The 19,074-nt window shown below is 36.5% G+C and overlaps 1 protein-coding gene across 1 annotated transcript in view; it reads left to right on the forward strand.

Moving 5' to 3' along the window:
* Positions 1-18,704, forward strand: part of OPRM1 (opioid receptor mu 1) — a 71,816-nt gene extending 53,112 nt beyond the window's left edge. The window contains exon 4 of the mRNA XM_072828493.1: positions 11,583-18,704. Coding sequence (XP_072684594.1) covers positions 11,583-11,621 — 39 coding nt within the window. The 3' untranslated portion in view covers positions 11,622-18,704. The remainder of the gene's footprint in view (positions 1-11,582) is intronic.
* Positions 18,705-19,074: the final 370 nt, after the last annotated feature.

Raw genomic sequence — 19,074 nt, forward strand, 5'->3', positions numbered from 1 at the left:
ATTTAGTCATATGTGGTATGAATTATTATCTCTACAGTTGAGAAAGCCAATGTTTACAGAATTAACTTGCCCAAGGTCATATTTACAAAATTAGTGGCTGAGGAACAAATCCAATTGAATTTGAATCTATGTGCCCTACTGCCCACCAGTTGGTTGTCACTCTTCTCCAATGGTAGCTCCTAGAACTAAATTGTAGCATTTACATATGAACAATTCAAATTCCACAAGGTCTTTATGTAGGCTTGTTTATATGTATTCATATCATATCTGTGTATAAAGATAAACATCTAGATGGATTAATGAATAACATGAGGAATTAGAAATTTAATAATGAGGATTTTGCTTATCATTCCATGAGTTATTTGAACTAAAATCTTTTGCCATCATTAAAGTCGTGTTGATTCTCACTAAAATGATAACATTTGCTTTTCCACAAGTTAAAATTTTTCATTCATGTCAGAGAGGCTGAGTTAGCATTTTTATTTTTTTTTTAAGATTTTATTTATTTATTCATGAGAGACACACAGAGAAAGAGGCAGAGACACAGGCAGAGGGAGAAGCAGGCTCCAAGCAGGGAGCCGGATGTGGGACCAGATCCTGGGACTCCAGGGTCACGTCCTGGGCCAAAGGCAGGCGCTAAACCACTGAGACACCCAGGGATCCCCCCTAGTTAACATTTTTATAAATCACATTTATCCTACTAGAGAAGGCAGCTTGTTGGGTGGTGGTGCCAGAGGATACCAGGATGGGGAGAAGAGTGAATGCTGTAGTTGTCATGCTGTGCCTGTCCAACATGTGATGGAGCAATCTCTTCATCTTATACGAGTTCAGTTTTTTCAACTTGCACATAAGAGGGTTTAAGCACAAGATTATTATGTATATCAGAACCATACAGTGAACTCTGAGGCATGAATTAGCTAACATTCTTCCTGAATGAATTTTCTCATCTTTCAGGGAGGTTAAGTTTTAAAGATTAGATTAACTAATATAATTACAGCAGCATTTTCCTGTGCTTGTTGTTTCAATTGATGTAACTGATAATATACAGCAACACATTCATCTTTTAAAAAGTAACTTTAAATGAGATGTTACTTATTCGGCTAACCTTAAGTGGAGAATTGTTATTTTCCTAATTATTTAACATGAACAATTCTCACATTGAGCTTTCGTGTTTTGAGACAGGTTGTGTTTATTTGTTATCTATATTTATTGCTGGGAGCTAAGTACAAAATGTAGATATTTTGCTCTTTTAACTTTCTACAACACATTTATTCTTCCTTCTACCTCTATGAATTTGAAATGCAGTTACATAGTATTTTTTTGCTTTTGTATTTTTTTTCCTCATACCAAACAAACTGATCATCTGAATGAAGATGACCAATTACAAACCGGTCATTTAATTTTTGAATGTCATTCGAGTGCTATATCTTTGGGTAGGTTGCAATAAATATTTGGATATCACTACCATTTTACAAATGACAAAAATTATTTTGGGGATGACATTATGAGAACTACAAGTTTCTAAAATAGAACATGTCTCAATTTTTCCTTTCTAATAATTATTTGCATAGAAATCAAGAACCTAGAGTCACAACTTTTGTTGCCCTTCTCCTTCTACACTAAGGAATTTCTTTCTTATATAATGGAGTTCCTGGCTTTGAAGTGAGTAGAAAGTGGGTAAGGAGAAGCTACTAACAGGATTCATTTTTGCCGCTAAAAACTGTGATAGTACTTTTTCAAAACATGAATGGTTTTCATGATCCCAAAGATTATAATGCCAGTTCTCAAGACCTCATATGAGTTTGATCTTCTGCATTATCAGTTATGTATGCTGAAGGAATGAATACCCATAAATATTATTTTACTAACCATACCTGGGTGGGAGGTAAGTTTAAATTTAATTTAATGTTTGTTGCTTTATTGTTTGTGAATGAAAGGAAATGAACTACTTTTTCTTTCCATAATAACTGAACTTATTAGGAACATAAGCAAATAAAAAATTAGCTCCATATAGTTATCAAATATTAAAGATAAGCTGAAACTTTCACTGCGATTTAAAATAATAGTTCTGTCAGTCCAAGAATGATTATGGGGGAAAATAATTCATATCATTTATCTATAAAGCATAGTATTTATAAGGAAAGAAGAAAGGAAAGAAGGGACGGACGGAGATAAAGAGTACATATTGTGTTTGAAATTAGCCACATTCTTCCTACTATTCTGTTTTCCATACAGATACCAGGAATCCTGGGGATGTCAGAAATCTAGGAACTCTGTGAAGCTACCTAATTGTTTCCCCATTTTTTCTACCCATATTGTCAAATCTTCATAAAGATCAAAAGAGATAGGTAGACATTGATGATTCAGAATCACAAAATGTTAATGTGGTATGCTTAAGTCCCTAAAGCATAACAAATGGGGATGCCTGGGTGGCTCAGTGGTTGAGCATCTGCCATCAGCTCAGGTCATGATCCCGAGGTCTTGAGATTGAGTTCTGCATCAGGCTCCCTATAGGGAGCCTGCTTCTCCCCCTGCCTATGTCTCTGCTTCTTTCTCTGTATCTGTCATGAATAAATAAATAAAATCTTTTTAAAAAATCAAGCATAACAAATTAATAACTTTTGCTTATAGTGATGAAATATTTATCTCCAAGACACCTGATAGAAAAGCAAAAAAGTAAAGGCTATGGAAAATGGCATTAAGAAATAAGAATATTTTACTCAAGAAAAACCAAAGTATTAAAAAAAAAAAAACCCTTAAGAAAATGCAGTGCATAGGGGATGTAGAAGGGAATGTAGTCATTATATATTTGGCATTATGAACACTTATTTAACCCATCCTACAGTTTACCAATTTAGCAAGAATATTTCACTCTTATTGTTCTTTCCTCTTCTCTGTCATGTTACCCAAAATGTCCTTATATTCAAAAATCCCCAAATATATATCAGTTCATTCAAATTCAAAACATCAACTTAAAAAATGCTTTCTCTGACCTACCCTTAGGAAATAGAAGAGATACATGTCACTCACAGAACTTTACCATGCTGTTTACCTTGGAGGCTTACAGTATGACTACCATATACATATGTCAAGCATATGCAAAATATTTACAATTCTTAGGTGATTGGAACTGGAAAGAAAACACTAAAGTTCATCCAGTCCAAACTGCCTTATCCTACAAATGAGGAGTATAGGCCAAATATGTACTTTTTAAATTTGTGCTTTTTTTCTAAATATAAAAGATGTTAGTGAGAATCTTTTCAAATATCTGGTTTTCAAGTACAGTTTAAGAAAACTTTTACGACTAAAGAAAAAGTCAGGTAATTTTATATTATTTATACTCTATGTAAATTTAATTTAAAAATTCAGGTAAGGAAACACTTTATAATTATGTAAAAATAGAAGATGTAATATAAAATCCTAAAAGTTTAGGTGGCTCATTTATTTTTCCAGATGCTACCACTGCCCAACTAAATGCTCCTAAGTAACTCCAGCTTCAAATGCTACGTCTGTGAGAATGATGATAACTGTAGTAGGCAGCACTTAGTTTTGACTTGAATGTGATGAATTATAGGCCACATACTTTGCCAGGCAATTGGCTAACACTATTCTAAGCCACTCAATGAGGCTTTACACTTTTCATCTCCTTCCTTCTCTTTTCCCCAAGAAACTGAATTACAGCTCTTGTAAAGAAAATTCAAAAGGAATAAAATAATGGTGCTGAAAGGAATCATAAGTTTGATCCTAGCCAAGGCTTCTCAACCTTGGCACTGATGACATTTTAGACCACCTAATTCTTGTTGCAGTAGACTGTGCATTGTAATGTTTAACAGCATCACTGGCCTCTGTCCACTAGATGCAAGCAGCACTCACTCATCCCTAGTTGTGACAGCCAAAATGTCTCCAGCCATTGCCAAATGTCCCCTAGGGTGAGAAGATGGGGGTGGATGTGGTGGGGGAAAGGAATATGCTGAGAACCACTGATCTAACCTGACAACCACATTTAATTGATGAAAAAAATTAGTTATGACGTCTTTAATATAGTCCCTGAAAGTAGGAGCTAGACCCCAGGTGTCCTATGAGATAACTGATTTCTCAAAAGAATGCTTCCTTCTGCACTGCTAACCAGTTGCAAAGATTAAGATTCAATATTAATGAAGATAAGAGGAAAGCACAATTCTTCAGTCATTATTTTATTTCAAGCTTCTCTTTCAGAGAAAAAAAAAAAAACTTCAGCCTAAAACATTATTGTTAAAGGGTACTGGGAAACTCAGAATGAGGTCAAGCCTCCTGGATATTGTGAAACATTAAGAGAACTTGTAAATGAAACGTAAATAATAACCTCAGAAGCAAAGAAGGATGGGAGACATTTCCTGGAAAACTGAGGGAAAGAAATAGAGTCACAGTTTTAATAGTAACTTTGTAGCAACTAAAGACCATATTGAATATTTAGCTTTGCATTAACTGTTTTTAGGACCTAGATCAAATCATTAAAACATACTTTGAGGACACTTAGAAAGGAAGCAATAACCTGTAGGAGGCAATATAAGCTCTCTAAGAATTTGTTATAGTAAAAGAAATCTTGTTTTCTTAGCAGACAGAGAAATCAGGTAAACACTGTATCAATAGTGTTTTTTGGCAAGAGATTTGACCAGTTCTTGGAGTGTTATAATACTATAGTATGTTGAATTATGATCTGGATATAATGGTATAATGGGATATGCTTATAAGTTTTGACAGATTCCCATCTTATGAGTCCCAATCAATGAAGGAATGCTGAATAACCTGAAGTGATAGGATAAAGAAACAAATATACTAGAAAAAATAAGCAAAAACTATAGCTATAGTAGTTACTAGAGAAAAATTTTAGTCAAAAAATCTACCTATAGACACACAGAATGTGAGTGATAGCAGAAATGAAAAAAAGTCATATTAAAAAAAAGTCATAGATTTTATTTCATGGATCAACAATAGGATACAGGAAAGAAAGAAAGAAAGAAAGAAAGAAGAAAGAAAGAAAGAAAGAAGAAAGAAAGAAAGAAAGAAAGAAAGAAAGAAAGAAAGAAAGAAAGAAAGGAAGGAAGGAAGGAAGGAAGAAAGAAAGAAAGAGAAAGAAAGAAAGAAAGAAAGAAAGAAAGAAAGAAAGAAAGAAAGAAAGAAAGAAAGAAAGAAAGAAAGGAAAGGAAAAGAAAAGAAAGATAGATAGATATAGGCCATCCCAACTATTGTATTAGAGATAATCATATCCACAGAAGTCTAGTGACTAGAGCCTAAGAAATGTTAGCTTTACTCTAATACATCACATTCTTCAGAAATGAAATAAGCAAATTGCAATGTGTTCAGAGATGAGCAACTGAGAAGATGAAAGAAGTTAAAATTCTTCAACATGACAAATCGTTGAAGTAACTGCACATAGTTACCTGAGAAATAGAAGACTCAGAGAGGATGAAATAGTTCTCTTCATATACCTGAAGGGATGTGAAGAGGGAATTGGACTTATTCAGTACAATTCCACTAATTAAAGCCAACAGGTGGAAGCTACAGGAAAGGGATCGTAATATAACCAAAGAAAGACATTTCTAAGCCTTGAGATACAAGAACTCCCTTGTCACTGGAGGTCTTGAATGTTCAAGCATCAGAATTTTGCCTCTACAAAAGGGAATATGACCAGAATTCAGGTGTTAAGATTTGATGTCTAAGGAATCAGAACTAATGACTTTCTAAGAAGGATCTTACAGCACACTACTAAATAAAATGTTAATATGAAAAAAATAGCTCTTAGACAAATCTTTAGAAATGTTGCATGTCTTATTTTGGTCATGGGAATTGATGCTGTGTATTAACATTGTAAAGGCATTGAAAAGTCCTACTACACGTGTGTGTGTGTGTGTGTGTGTGTGTGTGTTTGTGCTACATTTCCTTTTATATACATATTTGCATTTTGTTTTTTAAGCTGAAGTTCTCAAACTTATCTGAATACAGGCCCAGTGTTTCAAAGGTGTTCTGTTTGGGTTTTCACTTTTGTTGTGCTTTGTTTTGAAATTTGCCACTTTCTGGTTATGATCCTCAAGGGGGAGAAACGTCTATGTAGCTTTGGAATATGTTTCCACTGATCTAAACTACACTTTGCTAAGAATAAGTCTCATAGTTGGCACATTCTTTTGTTTTGAGGAAAATAGGTTTCTTTTTAAAAATCATCTATGCTCAACGGTGAGATACATGCCAAAAAAGTTGAGTAATTATAATCTTTCTTGTGAAAGAATGCAAGACTGGAAGCTAAAGAGCCTGAGTTTGGTGATGGCTGCTGATAACTAGCAGTGTGAGCTTGGCATCCTATGCCAGTGGCTGTGCAGGAGATCTTCCCAAGCAGGACATCAGCAGTATCTTCTAAGTGCCAAAAAATTAGGGCTCCTTTCTGGGTTTGATTGATCACTTCAATCAGACTCTGGGGACTAACTTCTAGTAAATTACAAAAGTAACCACCAAAGCTTTCTTTTGTGAGAGAAAAGATGTATTATACTGAACAAAATAAATACACAGTTAGAGGAGACGGAAGTATATGGCCCATCGAGTCTGAATCCTTTGAACTACCAGACTATTTCACATTTCCTTGAATTCTCCTCTACCAAAGTTTGACCCCTTGTCATGCTCTAGATCCCAATATGTCTATTTAAGCAAAGGAGCTTAGAAAAAGAGATGGTTCTATATTACTGAGGCAAATGGAGAGTTTTGCCTATTAGGCATCAGCTCTCAGTTTTCTGTGTGGCTTTGTTTTAATGATGCTGTAAAAATGACAGTTTGAAGCCTATTGCTGGCTAAAACTCTGATCAGCTTCAAAAGTACCCAACTTTGTTTCTAGCTTCAATCGCAACTTCAGATGACATCAAAAGAAAGAGAAAACAGAAGTAGAAAAAAGTGCCTGCAAAAAAAGAAAAATAAGAATATTGAACTATCTTTCCTCAACCAATATGCAGGCATGTCACTTCACCTCTCAAGACTTCAATTTCTTTCCACAGAATGGTGAAATTGGTTAAAAAAGAAAAATCTGTTAAATTTCCTTCAGGGTTAGGCAACACACTCCAATCATTGTGTGGATAGAGATTAAAAGTGCCTCAGTTAGAATAATCCAAAAGCTTTTCAAAACTTTATTGTTCAAAATAGGCTAAAAAACAGTTCAAGATAGGTATTTGCTATTTGACTTCCTGAAAAAAAAAAAAAAACAGTTCAAAAGTTGTTGACAAAATTGGAAAATTGATGGTAGATTAAAATAGTGTATCGATATCAAATGTCAAATTTACTGAAATTTATAATGGTACTGTAGTCATGTCAGGAAAAAAGGCCAGACTTAGGAAGTGGCAGGAAGTTACGGGTTTCTAAGAAAGCAAGCAGGTTTGGCACCACTCCATGGGTACCAAAAATACACATTGTGACTCAATGGACCAGAGAAAACAATTTGTCCCCCATAGCACTACAAACTGCAGGAGTATCAGCACAGAAGCCCTGACTCCCAGTCCCTGTGTCCCAGGGTGCAACACAATGGGACCATATTGTCACTATGCACATAGTGGTTGCAACCAATGGAAAAGCCTAGAGCTAGGGGTTCAGCACGTTTTGTAGCAAGCAATAAGCAAACCAATCCTCTCACCAAGGAGCAAGCAATCACAAAATGGTGATGCTGTAGTTCTCATGAGGTCAGGCAATGGAGGTTCTCAATTGACTGTGACCCTAGGAAGAATTCAGAGTCAGAAGATAGGCCTTGTAACACAGTTCAGTTAGCAAGAATGTGTAGGGATGCTTAGAGGACTGTCCTTCCCAATAATTCACCTGTCAGCTCAACACATTTTTGGCTGAACTCAATTTTTATATGCCAACCCATAGCAATTTGGATTAGATATTCTGACAGGAGCTAGAACCAAATCTGTTCTATTCATTTCAGTCAATATTTGATTAGACTTATTATCCACAGAATCCCATCCACAGGATGTGGTCAATCTCTAGTATTGACCTCAGCCATGCATCCCAGTATCTATATTCAACTGAGTAAGTGCCGGAGAAGACTAACAGGTCTTATTTCCAATAACCATTCAGCTTTTTTCTTATAGTATGCATGAATTGTACCACCGTAGTGTTGATATCAATTCAAACACAACAAATTAATTCAATCATATCAAAAAGAATGTAGTCTAAGCCCAATCGTTGATCCATTTACAATCAGGGAGTTTAGCCTGACTTGTTGATCTCCTATGGCTTGTTCCAACTCATTGGCTATGATAGCTAAAGTAAAGGGTAGGTTCCTGACTACAATGTGGAATCTGATGGCGGGGGACAATATTCACATTACTACGTATATTCTATGTCAGAATATATGCAATTATATATATTATATTCTCTCCCCTTTACCTTTCTCTCCTACCCCCATTGTGTCCTTCTTAGGGTATAAAGCCTCTGATCTCCCCTGGAAACAAAAATACCTTACCTCATCCCAGTGCCCCTTATCCTTAAAGGTTTTCAAATCTTGATACAGAAATGCAAGGTGAAGCAGTAGAGGTTCTGAGGACGCAATTTGCTATAAGGCAGACACATGGCTTCTTAGTTCCTCATTAGTGGGAGACTGGTCTCCACAAAGAAATCTGGCTCTAGAGAGGCATGCAGAATTTTATTTGTATGAGCTACTAACTGCCTCCATGTGGCCCATCATAGCCTTATATCTGGACCACATTTCTTTGGTGATTATTCCATCAGCCTCTACTTTGGGACCCCCCATTTTAAGAAGCATATTCACATTGCCTTACAGTTTGAAGGACATTAGATGTTCCCATCCTGACCTTTGCCTTAGATTGCAGAGACTGCCTGGTTTGGAGAGTGCTATCTCTGTCCTGGGCCTCTAATGGCCCTAAGTCTGCACAGCTTCCAGCACAAGGTCTTCCAAAAAAAAAAAAAAAAGAAGAAGAAGAAGGAAGAAAGGAGGATGAAAAAAAGAAAGAAAGAAAGAAAGAAAGAAAGAAAGAAAGAAAGAAAGAAGAAAGAAAGAAAGGAAGAAAGAAAGAAAGGAAGGAAGAAAGAAAGAAGAAAGAAAGAAAGAAGAAAGAAAGAAAGAGAGAAAGAAAGAAAGAAAAAAGAAAGAAAGAAAGAAAGAAAGAAAGAAAGAAAGAAAGAAAGAAAGAAAGAAAGAAAGAAAGAAAGAAAGAAATAGTAGAATGTTCCACTTTGCAGAGAAGGGGGTAATCTTAAAGTAAAGTGAACCAGTTGTTCTCTGGATGCGGGATCATAATCAGGCTGTCATTCTGTTCAGTGTAGAAGAAGTATAAAACAGCCTCAGCCTTTGAGTAGCTTTCTCTATAGAGTTTCATGGGATTGTATTGGCCTCAAGAAAGTCTCCCTTGCTTGGTCATAATGTGATCATTGAAACAGAAATACACAATAGTAAACTTCATTGTGTGGCATGATTCTGTCCCAGTTCAATTATCTGCACACTGGCTTCAGGCATGAGATCTCCTGTAAGAAGACATTAAGTGCTTTGTTCACTTTGTAACCTCCCTACTCCTTCATCAGCCACATGGCTAACACCTTTTTGGCCTGTTGATCAAAGCACTCCTGGACATCCTTCTTTTCCCTCTCACTGTGGGTCTATATCTTAGTGTTCATTATGGAGACATTTGCCATGTAGAAGTTTCTAGTCTTGACTTACAGCTGGTGAAGTTGTGCTTTCCTCCCTGGTGGTGGTCAGAGTGCTCTCTTAGTCTCCTAGTCCATAGGAGAGCAAGCAACCACCATGGTACCATGTGGGCAGTTGGTTAGACTTGTGTCCTCACTACTCAGCCCCCATCCATTGACTTAAGCCACATTCATCAACAAGAAGACAGGGATGGACCAATTACTCCCTGTCTTTTGGTACCACCTTGGCCAGAACATTTACTACTAGCTCCCAAAGAGTTTCTTCATATTCTGAAACCCAGTCCATGAGCCCGCCTTCTCTCTTCCAAAAAGTTATTGTCTATCTTGACATCCTGCTAGTGGTGCCAGCAGGTGGTGGTTCTTTGGGAAGAACCTCTTAGAAGATGGCAAGAAGTAACCAGACTCCAAAGGAGTCCATCTCCAAAGACTACAAAGGAGATGATTGAGCAAGCAAGCAGGTTGTCTTACCACAACTCTTGAGGTGCGAAAAGTAGACCAAAGGTCAGACAGTTTGGTACTCACAGCACAGGAATAACAGGAGCTTTAGCTTAGCGGTGCCTCTTTTGCCTCCAAATCCCACAGGGCAGTGTGATGAGACCAGATGGTGGCTGCACACACAATGGGTTGTGTCACAGTTAAGGAACCCAGAGCTGAAGTCTCAGCCCCTTTGGGGCCAAGCGGTAAACAAACCTTCCTAGGAACAGGCACTTCACACAGCAATCGATGCTGTGGTCACCTTGGCCTAACTAATTGCCTATGTGACCCCCTGTAGAAACTGTTCCAGGCCTGAGGACATGAAGCCTTGCAGTTTGGCACAGTCAGCAAGGATGCACTGGAAACCCAGGGCCATGGTAGACTGCCTCTCCAAATGGTGATTCTGATCTTTCTATTCCTTATTTTTAGGAAATATATAATGAAATATATAGTGAAATGTGTAATGATAAAAAGTCAACTGACTATCAAATGGTTCAGTGAGATCATGTGTGTGTGTCTGTGTGTAGAAGAGAGAAAAAAAAGGATAGAAAACAAATGATAAAACAAATGGGATAAAATGTTGATAACAGGTAAGTCTGGGTAAAGTATACACAAATGTTCTTTGTGCTATTCTCATTCCTGCACTTTTCCTGAAGTGTGAAATATACCAAAATAAACTTAAGGGAAAAGCCCTCTCACGCCTTGACGCTGACTCTGTAAACACCTCCTTTCCTTCTCACCAAAAACTATAGTAAAAATGACAGCAATTATTACTTGCTAATTATAAAACTTGTTTCTTTCCTACAATTTTCCTCCCATATTTGAAAATATCAGGCCACGTTTTTATGTGTGGGAACAAACATGTTATTGCTCAAAAAAGTAGCTAGCTTTACAGTATATGCTGGCTTTACAGTGGAAGTGCAGGTGATAAAATCTGTGTGCTTCAAATCAGTTGCTTCAGGGAAAAAATCCATTAATTTTGAGAATTGGGTGAAAAATTAAAATGTCTTCACCTAGAAATGAAGAACATGAAAGGTATTGCAAAGAGAGACACTACTTTTCTTTTGAAATTTTTGTCAAGCCATGAATAATTTGAGGAGAAAGAAGGAGAAAGAGGGTCAAGAACAGAGGGAGATAAGGGATTTGGATTAAAATGTATTTTTTCAAGGAAGCCATCAGTAATATCCCTTTGATGACTACTGTATAATTCTCATTGTATACAAACGCAATAGTATATTCATAATGATCCAAGAGATTATTCATAATGACCCAAGAGATTAAGTAATGTCTTGACACTTAGAAAAAGCTCTGAGGGTTGCAGGTAAAAGAATACTGAGGGTTCTCAGGACAGTTCTGACATACAGAAGATGCCTGATAAATGTGACTGCAACCCAATTTGAAACGCTCAGTGACTTTGCTCTTTCTTCTTTCAGCTAGAAAATCTGGAAGCAGAAACTTCTCCATTGCCCTAAGTGGGTCTCATGCCATTCAGATCCTCACTGAGCTCAGAAGCCACCATCTATATGGAAGCAGGTCACTGCAAGAACATGTGGGAAGCTCCAGTTTCCTAGGAAAGCATCTGCTCCAGAGTCATCCAAACTCAATCCTCTGTGGCCACTCCACTCTGCACATGAGAAGGACATCTCAACTAAGTGTTGGGAAGGAAAGGATTATACTACACTGAAGAGTCCAGTTTGTGTACATAAGCATGAGGAAGATGCCCAATGGAACCAAAACATACCATGGTATGTGAATTGAGGTCATCATAGAAGATTACCATTCCATGTATAATATTTTTTTCCAAGCAAATATTTATAATCTCATTAGAGGAAAACCATCAATTGTTAAACTCAGCATGGTGACATGTAAAGTAAGTGCTACCTCCGATCAAAGGAACTTGTGTGGGAAGTCAGGACTTTACTTAGTCTTCTTTAAGAAATACTTTATTCTGTTATTACTTTTAATGTTAATCTTCAAATTATAACACGTAAGACATCATTTCCACCTTCATTTCTTGGTTTTGTATTCTTTTTAAAATAACATCTCTTATCTAGCTCCATGATTGCAAGGGAAGAAATTAACATGAAAGGTAATCTGAAACACAGCAATGTGTCAGCTGCAGAAAGATGGATTCTTGTGCATTGCAGGTACTTCCCGAGAGTCTCAATGGGAGATTGTCCATTCTTAGGCTTTCAGTTGTTTGCTCCCTAGTTTTAACGGTGCAATTCTCTTCTTTTGTAGAAGTATTCATATAAGGTAATAGTGGATCATTGAGCTCATCACTTCATCTATGGAGGAAGTCAAGCATTAAAATGTACTGACTTCATTTTGCAGTAGTTTCTCCATACTACACACTCCCTTTGCATATTCTTTTACCTTTTTTTTAAACTCTGCTCAGAGTACTTATGCTTTTGGAATCAATGTGATAAAATGACAGATTTTTGCTGTTGATTTTCAGAACAGGCTAAACCTTCTTAAAAATAAGGATCCAATAAGCTTAATCTCAAAACAGAAAGAATCAAATGGCCATAGATAAAAGTGGTTAATCTTCTTTTCAATCCTGTGGAGTTACTTGGACATGAAATACTAACAATGAATATTTTCCTGAAGATTGTGTTTATATAATGTCATCATCAATATGTTGGTCTTTTTGATCTTTGCTAAATGTCAGGATTTCCTTTATAAAATGTCGGTCTTCTAAGCAATTTCTGTAAGATAAGTCTCCTCTTTGACTGGTTTTCTATGGTATAAAATATGGTAAAGATTTGGCAATCACTCATTTTACTCGATCTATGTAGGCAGTCAAGTCAGACGGTCCATGCATAAAAGCCCTCCACATTGAACTCTTGTCCATGTTGATTAAATGAGTCATGTACATATTTATCTATGAAGACATAGTAGACAACAGAGTGCCAACTTCCCTTTCTAAGTCTGCAAGCTGCCAGTAGATTCAACATTAAAATTTGTATCCATTCTTCAGTATAATAAGGCACAAATATGTACCGGACATCCAAAGGCAATGTTTCAGGAAGACAGCTGTCTTGGATCAGAATAACTAAATTTACCATCTCAGATCCAGTTGGCTGTCATTATGTGAACCCAATACATGTATTCACTGAATGAGAAAAAAACAAAAGCCAAGATAATATTTCATCTTGAATATTGAAGTCTTATATTTGCCTCTAATAATCTCTATTTCACAAATATATGTCCCAGAATGGATATACATCATCTTTAATGTTTTTCTGATCAAAGTAACTAAAACCAGAGCCTTAAAAAGTTTTAGAATGTTAAATAAATGCATTTGTGAATAAATACATATATGCATATATACACTATTAAAGCTTCCACAAGGAAAACGATAATTCAAATGAAACATAATAAAGGAGAATGAAATATCTGCATGTAAGTCAAGGGGGAGGAAAATTCTTGCCTTTAATGGGCTGTAATAATAGTTCTCTCAAGAGATGACGTAGTGCTACTTTCTGCTCATTAAGGATGATTCTCAACAATCATTATTTCTGCCTAATGACCAGCTCTTAGTTAAAACATTCTACAGTAAATAATAAATATGTTTTCCATATTTTTCATTCAAAACCATCATCACAAATTTGCTAGATCTGTCTTGCTGGTCTGTGGCAAATAGGGAAGTGCCAGCCCTGACTTAATCAGATGAGCTAAAGATCCTTATGAAATCTGTGTATAAAAAAAAAAGAAAGAAAGAAATCTGTGTATAAAGAAAATGTAATGTTCTGTTTTATTCTTCCTTCTCATTTCTCCTTCATATCCTTATGGACGGAATTTCTTCTGGTTTGGCATTCCAGGGAAGCAGATTGTAGATGTAAACTAAGGGGAAGAAATAGTAGCCTTAGCTTCTCAACTTTTCTACACATGCCCCTACCATGGCTGTGAGATACAGCCACAAACACTATCCTTTTCATAAAAATATCCACCAGTAGGAAATAGGTGTCTTCAGGAATCCTCACTGCCATTGCAAAAGCATCAAAATTTTTGCCTAGATTCTCAACATAATTTTTTTTTCTCGTGAGCCACCTTACTTGGGGAAGGGGAAGAGATAGGAACAAATGCAAACCTTCATCAGTGCCTTGGTCTAACCATTGATTTTTCCTGGTAGGAGATGCTTCAGGATCATGGTGATGGAATATAGCATCCAGATTTTATTTAAGATCACTGCCATTAGGACATCAGAGCCTAAAGTGACAAGTCAGTTAAAGAGTATATAGCTTTGTGACCTCCAGCCAAGAGTCAGTTGAATTTAATTAGAAATAATGCTAACCCAGTTGTTGCTCACCACTGAGATCAAACTAAAACCACAAGTAAGTATATACGTTGCAAGTTGTAAGCAAAAACAAATGGTAAAAGCTTAGTGTGCTATGGTCCATGGCAAATATTCAAGCTCTTGTCATGTAATGCCTCGGCATTTTTTAAAGGAGTCAGCAGAAAAGTCAAGTTCAGTTTAACTTACCCAATATTATTGTGTCCTAGACAGTTGAGTTACAAATGTAAGGACCATTGACAATGAGTTTTAGAATTATGAAAAATGGATTGAGGGTGGGCTGAAAGTGCATCCTGTAACAAAGTACTTTTCAAACATTAAATAGCTGCATACACATTTTAAAGGAATTTTAAAAGCTCAGAAAAAAATAAAATTGAATCTATCAATCTTTGAAAGCATGCCTTGACTCAAATATATGAAAAGATGATTCTAGACCTTGGTCATATATTCAAAGAGAGATCAATTTTTCTGGGGTTCTTCCCATCACATATTTAATGCAAATTTAGTAATATACTTTTTCAACTCACTTTGCATTTCCTATTACTTTGTGTGAAGTGAGAATTCCATTTAAATCTGCACTTGAAATTTTACCTAAACTTTATAAAATTACAGAGGAAACTGGGACAATTACTGCTTTCTCTGCTCTTTGAGAGAGATTCAGGTTTGTATTTCATAGCTGACACATCTGGAAACCAGTGCTTAGAGCCTAATGTCTCCAGACCCCTGACCTCACACATTGAAAAAACAGCCCTTTGACTTCATGTGGTATAAGGGGTGAACTCCTTCCTTGTCTCCCAACCTTCAGAAACTTAGCGAAGTCTCTGACCCATTCACATCCAAAAGAGTGTCCCAATCTGCTTGAAGACAAAATAAAACAATAGATTAAGATGTTCATAGAGTATACCCCCAGATCTGAAACAGTGCAGAAGGTTTACTATTTATTTGGAAAAAGTGAATTAAGAATCAAGTGGAATCATAAGGGGTAAGGAGTTTACTCATTTTTATCATTCTACCATCAGAATTACTTGGCATCATACTTCACTACCATTCAGAAGAACTGGTTGGCATTATTACCCTTTATACACAGAGATTACCTCTAAAAAGTGTGCATTTTGTAGAGCAGGTAGTGATCTATTCAAAGCTGCAACTGTTCTTTAAAATATATTAGACCAGAAACAGGACCTGCAGAAACCACGGTTGAATGCAAACAAGTTTTATAGCTTTGTGTTTCAGTAAAACCTCTATATACGTGTAGAAAGAGCACAAAGCAGTCTTCTACAGTATAAATGTTGCCCAAAATGAACCATAATAGCCCCAAATGTTTCAATGTAAGCATAGATATGCTTTTATTTTTCAGATGATGTATCTTCAGTTATGATTTTTAAAGAATGGTAATATTAATATACATCATAAGGGGAGATAATATTTTGCAGACACTGAATTGGCCTTCTATACATCTCAGTGATTGCACACTTCAATGAGTGGCCATTCAGAGCTATCTCATGAGTCAAACAGAGTTTCCTTCTCCCCCTACAATTTATGTAAATCGAAACCAGGGCAACTGAAAAAAAAAAGTTTATTGCTTAAGTTTCAACTAATAGTGCCTCATTCTTAGTGATGTGTGCATTGCCTATAAAGAATAAATGTATATTTGTCTTATGGTTTCAGAGAAAGAACATAGAGGTCTCTTTGGAGACAGCAAAGAAAATTCATCTTAGTATTGTCACATGCCCTGTACTAAGCATGTTTAGCAAAAAATTCTTCAGGAAAAGATGTATTTTAACATTACCTACAACTTCCTTCTTCTTACTTTGCTATTTGATCTTTGAAAGAACCTAAATCTTGAGAACAGGCTATCATATTTACTTCCAGTTCTCTTAAAAGACATTTCTGTTGTCTTCCTTCTAATACATAAATGTTTTGTTCAATTAGCCTTACCCACTAACGTTAGAAAGTTTTTAATGAATACACAGGGTTACAAAATGCCAAATGGAAATGAGAGAAGTGATACACACAAGGGAGATGCAAGAGGAGAAAAGGAGGGAATAGAGGGGATACTATGTTCCTGAAAGCCTAAGTGAAATTGAACACAGTCATATACACTGAACAACATAAGTGAGCTTTCTGAATATCATTACAGTAAAACCTTTAATTAACAATTCCCAGAGAAAAGGGAGAGGAAATCACATTCGTGTGATCTAATGACTGAGATTTTACAGTCCATAGTGGAGAACAATGCAGATAAACTACTGAGAAAAACAATTATTTTTCCCCATTTTGAGGAGGGAAGCAATGTCCCAACAGTATATGATATATGCAAAATTTATATGTCTCATAGGCTCTCTTTTCTCTGGTTCTCTCAGAGATGGACTTCTGAGATGCAGAGATACTCTTCACATTCCATATCTTGTCGTAGCCATAATGTCACCACCCCACACTGCTATGACATCAAAACAACCAAGCCTAGAGATCAGTTGGTGCCTCTTCTGGTCTGTAGATTTGACTTCTACGGATACTCCCAGTTCTGAGTTAGGAAGGGCCAGTCACAGGCATACAATCTTTATTATGCCCTCCAAAGGTCTCTAATCTGAGATTACCCTATGAATCCACTGGTATTTGCATGCCATATTAGAGTTTTTACTTTCCCAAAATAAGACAATGCAATTTGCATGAAATTTCCATTATACAGCACACCATTGAGATGCAGTATTAATTTCTACAGTTTTCCTGGCAGAGTAGCATATGTGATTTTTTTCTTGCCATGGTCAAGATATCATGCTCTAAAATCAGTGGACATTATTGCCTAATGAATCTGACTACCAGAGACTTTCAAAAGAGAGGAGTTCTCATTTATAAAGTAAATTAGGATAAAATGGTCAGTCAGATATTTCAGAATGCCTATTCCTTATTTGTCAAAACTCTTTGAAGTTTTTTTGTTTGTTGATTGTCCGGTTGGTTGGTTTGGGGATTTGTTGTTGTCATTGGCTTATTTTTTGTTGCTATTCAAAATTTTTGACTTCTCCCTGGGATATTTGTCATCATATACATGCATGCTCCCCAATTTTCTCTACTTAGTGCGTTTCCCTTTGTAATGACCAGTGTAGGAGGTCATCATTGCCAGAATAAAGTGGAAAACTGAGACATATCTTTGCTCATGGCTTGCCATCATGCTGGGCCACCTACATTCTCCATTTCATCAACTAATGTCCTTCTTCTCTGTATCATTTTGATGCTAGAACCAATCAGAATTCAATCTCTAATATACTGACTAGCACAAGAAACCTATCAGCTGATTCTTTCTTTGCATCTCTGCAGGCGGTAAACCTGCTTCCTATTGCCTGCTCTTGCCTCTGCAGGAGTCCATTCAAAAAACAGAAAAATAACAAGGCCTTCCTGTTACTCTCTTTGGCTGTGAGACAATTTGTTCCCATCTGCCCCCAGGCTCACCCAGCACTCTGACTCAGTGGGAAGCTGCTACTGATCATTGCTGTATTAACTCAAAACTCATTTGCCTTATGGAAATTCATGGCCCTTATTTCTCAAGAGAGTGGAGAAAACCAATAGGCCTCCTACCCAGAGAAGCACTTTCCATGTAAGCTACTACATCTATATAAATTAGGTTCAAATAGCATCAGGTTATTTTCAAGATTTATAAACTCAATATTGCAAATCATAGGAGCTGGCAAATAATTCTTAGGATCCCCTTGCTGCCTGTTAATCAATCACATAACTTCTACATAGATTGGGGGTGGTGGAATAACAATAATAAGGAAATCTTGTATTTACATCAAAAACTGCCCCATTGATTTTTGTTTGTTTTAATAAATTTCATCCATTTACTGGGAATGGGAGGGGGGTTAATGTTGATTACACAATTTCTTTTTCACTTTTATTATGAAATCCTTCCTATTCTAAGAATGAAATAAATCTTACCATATCCAAATTCAAAAACCAAATGTATACAATTTCTGTTAAGGCTGGTGATCTATTTATTGTAAGTAATGTTCACTACAACATAATTCCAGTCAAATCTAAAACCAGGGATAATCCATTGAAGTTACTTGCACCAGGATGTAGCTTGGCCCATAAACATGGATATGCACCTAAAAATGTGAGCACCTCTTTTGAAGTATCATTTTCTCATAACAAACCTGAAGCTTCCAGTAGGAAATTGGGAGATCAGTTTGGTTCCTTTTCTTATTGCCCCTGAAGACCATTGATGTGATCATGCTAGTTGTTTCTCACTGAAAAGTAAAGACACCACTGGGTGGGGGGGGGGGGGGGGGGCAGGGAGCCACCCTATATACTTCATGCAGAACTGAGGGAGAGGAGAGGGGAATCCACTGAATAGTAACTGCCAGGTAACTGACCATGCTGCTTCCGGCATAAATGTCAAAGCCAGAAGTCTTTCTTCTGGCTCTGGTTTTGCACAGTACACAGATGTCTTTGTAAATAGTAGGAAATTAATATTAGATTGGATCCATAAACTCATTTTGACTCTGTTATGTTGGAATAATCTCAACCTCTAACTGTATTTTGTAATATTTTAAAGTCTAAGAAGCTCTTCTTAACATTTTATGATTTGGAGACTCCTACAAACAAAAAACAATTTGAGTTTGACCGCCCAC

This window comes from Canis lupus, chromosome 1 (assembly GCF_048164855.1).
Source record: "Canis lupus baileyi chromosome 1, mCanLup2.hap1, whole genome shotgun sequence".
Taxonomy (NCBI): domain Eukaryota; kingdom Metazoa; phylum Chordata; class Mammalia; order Carnivora; family Canidae; genus Canis; species Canis lupus.